The sequence below is a fragment of the Hevea brasiliensis genome, chromosome 6, assembly GCF_030052815.1.
Source record: "Hevea brasiliensis isolate MT/VB/25A 57/8 chromosome 6, ASM3005281v1, whole genome shotgun sequence".
NCBI classification, from domain to species: Eukaryota; Viridiplantae; Streptophyta; class Magnoliopsida; order Malpighiales; family Euphorbiaceae; genus Hevea; species Hevea brasiliensis.
This window is the reverse complement of record NC_079498.1, coordinates 72,909,269-72,917,505: the sequence shown is the minus strand read 5'-3', so window position 1 is coordinate 72,917,505 and position 8,237 is coordinate 72,909,269. Positions and strand designations below refer to the sequence as shown.

The window sequence follows — 8,237 nt, the reverse complement described above, 5'->3', positions numbered from 1 at the left end:
CCAAAATATAAAATTTTGAATTTAAACAATATTATTCTATTAAACAAACCGAGCAAACCGTTTCTTTGAATCAATCTCATGAATCTTTAACCTTATTTTCTCTAGCTACTATTAATGAACATCATAAAAAATATAAGTTTTTATGTATTAGATTAGTTCAAATTGCTATTAAACCATTGTTTAAAATTGGCTTAGATATTCTTGTTTTCTTATGTTTAAGAGATGCTAGGCATATGAATTTTAATAATTCTTTACTTGCAATAGCTGAATCTAATCTAGCTAATGGTCCAATTTATTTTGATTGTTATCTTAATTTTTCTACTTCTTTATATGACCCTCAAACTTTCGACACTTTAACTTTGACAGTTAAATCTACAAATATGGATTTTCCTGAGAATGTTAAATCTATTATTGTTATTTATAGAGCTTATTATAAAGTTATGACAACTACTTTAGACTCAATATCTATGCTCAGTTTAACAAGAAACGAAACTGTAATGGTTTGCTCAGTTTGTTTAATAGAATAATTTTGTTTAAAGTCAAAATTTCCTATATTGTAAATACTTTTAATATCTTTTTATGGGATGTTCCAATTATTAACTGATTTTCTATTTTAACGATATCAGATTTCTGCACATCAAATTCCTTCTCATTAAGACTAGAAAGATCAGAGGTATATAAGATGATGAAGAAGGATTGTTAAGTTTCCTGCCACTTAGAGATCGGAACAAAGAAGATGGTAGTGATAAGGGCAGAAAGAACTTGCTTTACGACTTGATATTTGTTACTTGAGGGAATACTGAGAGACCACTCGCAGGATCACCTTATACTAGGCTGACCAATGCTCTCAAACAATTGACCAATACAGTAATTCACCCCAAATAGGCACTATTCAAATCACTTATAATTTCTCTTATATCTTATCATTATTTCAGACTTCTAGGCTTTGATACCAAATGGAAAGGAGGATCTTTGCAACTTGCCTAATGTCACTGTTGATCCCTTGCTCATCAACTGTTTTTGATTGGCCACACATAATAATAATAATAATAATAATAATAATAATAATAATAATAATAAATCAATTGTAAGTCAATAAAATAATAATAATAATATTTTGATTTTCATTCTTTAACTAATAATAAAATTAAACACAACTAAATAATGAATAATATAATTTTAATAACTCTAAATTAACTCAATTTATTAATAAATTATCTTAATTTACAAATTAACTTTTAATCAATTAAAATAATATTAGTACTTATAAAATTTATAATTCAAGGTATTATATATAATTAAAGATTAAACACATTATATAATATACTAAAGACATTTAGAATTAAGAATTATAAGCTGATTTAATGTATATTATGGGCTTTTACATGCATGCTCAACTTTAATTGTTTTCAGTATTAAAATTCACTATACACTTTCTATAAAAAAAGTTATCTAATGTACTTATAACTAATGTAATTAAGAAAAGAGGCATGAATGAAAGACAATATCAGGTAATATCTATATAAACATATATTTACATTAAAGTATATAATAATCTTAAAAAATTATAGAAAAAAAAATATAAAATCAGTTTGTCAATTTGATTCTAGTTCTACATGAATCTGATACAGTTCTAAGTCGGTTTTTAACAAAAGCCAAAAAATTGAATCAAAACAGTAAAATAAGTTCAAGTCGGTATGGTTATATTCAATTCAATATGTTTCTTCAATTCGGTTCAGGAGCTCCAATAACTATGCACACCCTGTACCAAAGAGACTCTTTCTCCAAAGTGCAAAACGCTAGTATCCAACAAAAACCATGCTTTTTTATTTCATCAAGCCTCTCATGCAGGTGATATGATGTAGCCTATGGCTCATATCACCTGCTTCTGGGTGAAACTCGTCTCCAGCAACAGACCTACTCGCCTTGCTATCGACATATTAAGCTGTAACCAGCAACAGCCCTTGCTCCTCTCTTCTTGGCTAACAATCTCATCCTAGCTGCATCACCCCACAAACCATCTGCAGCATACATGCTTGATGCCAATAAATAACCAGCCGAGTTCGTAGGCCCCAGGTCAAGAACACAAGAGACAGCTCCTTTGCCAAGCTTAGTGTTCCCATAGTTTCTGCAAGCACTCAGTAGTGCCCCCCAAACACTCGCACCAGCCTTAGAACTTTCAGGCATCATCTTGATCAATTCCATTGCACTATCGAGATTTCCTGCACGAGCTAACAGGTCAACCACACACGAGTAATGTTCAGACACCGGTTCAAGCCCATGGTCTACGACCATTGATTTGAAATAAGCAAGCCCCTCTTCAACTAATCCACAGTGACTACAAGCAGCAAGCACTGAGACAATGGTTAGAGCATTTGGCTTGACGTCATGCAATTTCATTTCATTAAACAATGCCAAGGCTTCACATGCAAGACCATTCCTACCATATGCAGCTATCATGGCACTCCATGTTACTATATTTTTCTGTGGAATTTGATTGAAGGCCTTTCTTGACGCGTCTATTTCCCCGCATTTGGAGTACATAACAACAATTGCAGTTCCAACCACCACTTCTGCATCTAAACCTCTTCGAATTGCAACACCATGTGCCCACTTTGACCTCATCAATTCAGCTGAAACTGAACAAACCTCAAGAAGATTTATAATGGTCACTGCATTAGGAATCTCTGTTGCCTCATTCATCTCTTGGAAGACCATTATTGCTTTGTCAGGCATACCACAATGTGCAAACCCAGCAATCATTGTGCTCCATACAACCACATCTCTCCTCCTCATCCCAACAAAGACTTCCCATGCAAGTTCAATAAGGTTGCACTTTGCATAAGCGTCAATGAGAGAACTGAGCAGTAATTCATTAGATTCACATCCCCAACGGATTATCACGCAGTGGACTGCTTTGCACTGATATGGGTGAGCAAAGTACTTGCAGGTTTGAAGAATATTCACCAAAGTCACTTCATCTGCCTCAGTCCCCTCCTTTTGCATTGAACAAATCAGTGATAGAGCTTCTGAATAATTCTTATTAAGGACTAATCCAGATAACATAGAATTCCATGAGACATTGTTCTTCCTAGACATCTCATTGAAAACATTAAATGCAGAATCAGTATCATAGCAATTAGAATACATATCAATCAAAGAGTTCTTGACAAACAAATCATTATCTAAACCTCTGCGAATCAAATCCCCGTGCACCAATCTACCCATATCTATGTTTACTGAATAGGCACAGGCTTTAAGAACAGTGACCATGGTCACTCCATCTGGTTCAATCGCAGGGTTTGATACCATCTCTTTAAACATCTGCAACCCAGTCTGAACTTCCAGTCTCTGCACATAACCACCAATCATCACACTCCAAGAGATGGCATCTTTCTCACGCATTTCATCAAACATATTTCTTGCACATTCCATGTCATCATCTGCATACATGCAAAGCAAGGAATTTTGAATGGAAGAAATGGCCCAAAGCCCACTCTGAATTAGGTAAGCATGTAATTGCAGCACTTCAAGCTTCGCTCTACGATTACGACATGCTTGAATTAAAAGCACCAATGTGGAAATATTGGGTTCAAACCCGGCAACCCTAGCACTAGTGAATTGCCACAACCCTTCAACCAAGGCACCATGATCAAGAAACCCATGAATCAAAATATTCCAAGAAACTGAATCTCTGCTTTTCGTGGAATTAAAAACGCTCACTGCAGTATCCAAATCTCCACACTTGACGTAAAAACTCATGATGGAATTCCCAATGGAAGTAAATGATTCAAATCCTCGCTTGATCAAGCAAGCATGAACAGACCTTCCATACTTAGGGGAAACATATGGTAATGCTTTGAGAATGGGAGGAAAGAGAGAATCATCTATTGGTTGAGCTCCTGCAATTTTTAGTTCAAGATAGTGTGAAATCACTTCATGGAATTTTCTATTAGATGATGCCTCCTTGATTCTCAAAATCCAATTAGAAAGCTTTCTATTAGAGAGAATCGTTGGAACGTTCATAGCCAACAAGCATATAACAGCAAATTAACACGGCCACTCTCATCGCATCACCAGAAAAAATTTAGGCGAGCTCGGTCCAGTTTAGGATGGACCTCTACCGAACTCAAATCCTATCCTTATTAAAATTTAATTTCAATTGCCTTAATTCATTATACCCGATAAATCATTATACCCGATAAATATCAAATCTATTTAATTTTATATATTTTAATTAATAATTTATATTTAAAAATTTAACAATTACATAAAATATTTAAACATTATATATTAAAAATATAATATATAAAAATTTATAAATATTATTAAAAATATATATTTTATATTTAATTAATTATTTATCCAAACAAATTTTTTAAATTTTAATTCCTGTTAAACTCAATTATATATTATTAAATTCACCAATTAGGATTTAATTGGATCAGATATTCATAAATACTTTAATCATCGCATAAAAATTTATAATTATATTATTATAAAAATATATATTTTATATTTAATTAATTATTTATATAAATAGGTCATAGATGTTTAATATGCAAAACTAAAACTTGTTACATATATTATTTATTATATCTAAATTTATGCAAAATCTAAATATATACTATTAAATCTGTCTAATCAAGATTTAATTGAATCGAATATTTATAAATATCCAATTCATTGTCATACCTAATCCAGTCAACTCTATAAAAAAATGTAAAATATATACATGTTTTTATATATTTATTTTTTATTTTATTTAATTATAATTTAACAATACTTAAAATTTCTTATTATATTAAAATGAATATAATTATTTTACATCATAAAATAACTGCATTAACAACAATACTAAAAATAGTTAAAGACTATAAGTTTCAACATTTACGATACAATTTTTTTTTCCCTTTGTTTTGTACGATTCATATATTTCTTCTAACTAGTCTTTAAAGCATTAATTATTTAAATTAAATTATTAATTTTAAAGTTAGTTTAATTAATTTTATAAATAAATAAAAATATTTATTAATTTAAAATTATTATTTTTATAATTAAATTATTTTTTGCAAAAAGTTATATGTTATTATTTCTATTAATTAACTTATTAAAAACATATATAATTATTAGCATATAATGTTAATCTAATTATTAAGCTAAATATGATAAAAATAAAATAATATAAAAAATCAATTTAATTATTAAGTTAAATGTTAGTTTAATCTAATTATTAAATATAGATGTTATTTAAAATTAAAATAAAAAAATTAATATTGCATTCAAGTTGGTTCGTGGTATTAAATTAATGTCATTTCAATTCAGTTAGGCTAATTTCCATATTTATTCTTTGCAATTAAATTAAACAACTTAAACTTTTGGAAGATTATAATTTACAATAAAACATTTTTTTTAATTAATTAACATAGCATAGAAATTAATAACCTAGTTTTTAATTTTAAAAGGCAAAATTTCATTTACGAATTTACTTATCCTTTTTTTTAGATGACAAAATATTTACGAATTTACTTATCTTTTAATAACCTAGTCTTTTAATTTTAAAAGGCAAAATTAAAGCCATGTAATAACCTTGTTACTAATCTTAAAACTTGTGAAATTAATATTGTAAGAGTAGTTCCGTACATTCTACTGTTCCGGTGACTAATGTTTGTCCGAACAGCTAGAATGTCTGGAATTAAACTTAAATTACATAGAGAATTCGTAAAAAAAAAAAAAGTAATAAAGATAAAATGAGATTGGATGAAAGAGTAATGAAGCACAAATAGGTTAAATGAGCCTAGGTCCCAGCGATGAGTGACCTACACGGGAAGCGACTATAAGTTCAGTTGTTACCCTAAATTCATGTGGGATCTCATGGAGACCTTAATGAAGGAATTATTTAGAAATTATTGAGAATGCGAAAATCATAGAAATAAAAAGGGAACAAACACCAATAAGTGAATCAAAACTTAAAGACTCATTGGGTGTTATGGAAAAAGATGGACTACAACCCCATGAGAGGCATTTTGATCAATTAACTTCAAGAGTTGACTTTTCACCTAAATGTCCATTAATTTGAGTGACATTAAAACATTGAAAAAAAAAAGTAAAAATATGAATAAGAGTATGGAAAGAAAAGAAAAGAAGTGAAAAATCTAAATTTTATTTGAATTATGACATAAGCATGACCTCATCATGACACAATTTAAAATAATAATAATTAAATATTTATATTTGGATAATTATATAAAGAGACAAAAGGAAAAAATTAAAATAAAAAAGTCATCTTCCTCCTTTGAATGGCTGGCCTCACTCTCTCTCTTCCTTCCCTCACTTTCCTCCATTGTTAAGTGAATCTTAAGCTTTGAAAACCCTACTTTCATCCACAAATCCTACACAAAATTAGTAGAAAACTTGGAATCAACACTAAATTAGAAGATTTGGAAGCAAGAAATTGGGAGAAAGTTGAAGATTAAGAAGATTGAGGAGAGCACCATTAGAGGTAAGTTACATCCAAGTTTAAATTACCTTATAATTTTTGAAATTGAGATTAATTATGAAGTGTAACACCCCTCACCCGACTATAGTGTAGCCGAGCAAGGCGTGCTACAATCGGTGCCGGAGCACCCTATCTTATCTTACTTTATTCCTTTCATAATTTGATCTCATTATATTTTAATATTAATTATTTTTCGACGGAGAAACCAGCGGAGTTTCTCCTATTTTATTACCAGTTGATGTATTTTACTATTTACCTGTTTGAAAATTTCAATAATATTTTACAAATAAAATCTCATCAAATATTTTCATAACTATCTCATAATTCACATCTCATTCATATATCTCAATTTCATATTCATTTCCATGCATTAACTATATATTTCAAATCTGTCTTCGAATCCATACAATCTCATTCATGCTCAAATCACATAAGTAAAATTCTCAAATTTCTTTAATTTACATAATTTCATAATTTACATGATCTATAAATTAATTACATATGAAAAAGCTAATTTATTAAATTACATTACATTTCTATTAATTACCTGCTCATAATCTACATTATAATACAATATCTAGCATTTTATACTAAATACAAAATATGATCTATATGGGCCCTATCTACATGCATTGCTGAGGAGGTGACAACCTTGAATACTTGAGCACTTCGCAGATCCGACTCCAAAAATCTTAGTCAAAGTACTGCGAGGAAACAAATCCATCGCGCTAAGCATTGCTGCTTAGTGGTGCAATAATAGAACAAGAAAATAAAATATACAAATAAAGAAAGAATGAAGCATAATTTGAATATTCAGGAATCAATTTAATTTAATACAATGTGTCTAATATTAAATATCTTTTGTTCTCATTTGTTTCGCTTTGGAAGCGTTTAATTCCGAAATTCACAGTGATAATGTACAATATACAGAATTAATAAAAATACTCAATTTATATTCATATGGCATTAGAAGGTACATTTAAAATATTTTGTTAAGTTATGCCTATTTATGCAACTCTTTTATTATTTTACTTAACAATTTTTAATTACTAATAGTCTTAATTTATTTCAAATAATTACACTGCCCAAGTAACCTACTACAGGCTGACTAAACTGGATAACGGGTCGTTGGCACTGGACACCGCGGTGCCTCGGGCCGTCATACCATGGGACGCAGAACGTCAACCATGTATGCAGTCAGTATGGCTAAAAAGCCATGATATCATATAATCGGGCATAAAAGCCATGAATACTGGCATAAAAGCCATGAATACGGGCATAAAGCCATGAATACTGGCATAAAAGCCATGAATACGGGCATAAAGCCATGAATACAGGCATAAAGCCTTTCGCAGTACTGCTAAAACAATACCCTATTGGCATGCCAAACTATCCAATCTGACACACATGTCTAGGCAATACAAGGGCACATAATATCATTAAATATTAATATATTGTGTTTTATGACTTTATTATTTCATGATAAATTTCAATTATAATTCATACATTCATTTGATCATTTATATGATCACATTTCACATTAATTATCCTTTTATACCATTGTACTCAAAATACTTCTCCTCTCTACAATAATGAGAACTAATGTCTCATTCATACATTAATATGGTTCATTTATTCATGCATTATGTTATTCATATTGATCACAATTCTAAACAATGGTTCACATGTACCATTGTATTCAAAACATTTTTCCTTTCTCATTTATACATTCAAGAAT

General features: G+C 29.9%; 1 protein-coding gene across 1 annotated transcript; it reads right to left on the bottom strand.

Moving 5' to 3' along the window:
- Positions 1–1,507: 1,507 nt before the first annotated feature.
- On the bottom strand, positions 1,508–4,162 carry LOC110656948 (pentatricopeptide repeat-containing protein At2g17210-like). Its single transcript, XM_021813957.2, is given in 3 exon segments — positions 1,508–1,856; positions 1,859–1,938; positions 1,940–4,162. Coding segments are annotated over 3 exon segments (2,298 nt in total). The 5' UTR covers positions 4,027–4,162; the 3' UTR covers positions 1,508–1,725.
- Between the last annotated feature and the right edge of the window lie 4,075 nt (positions 4,163–8,237).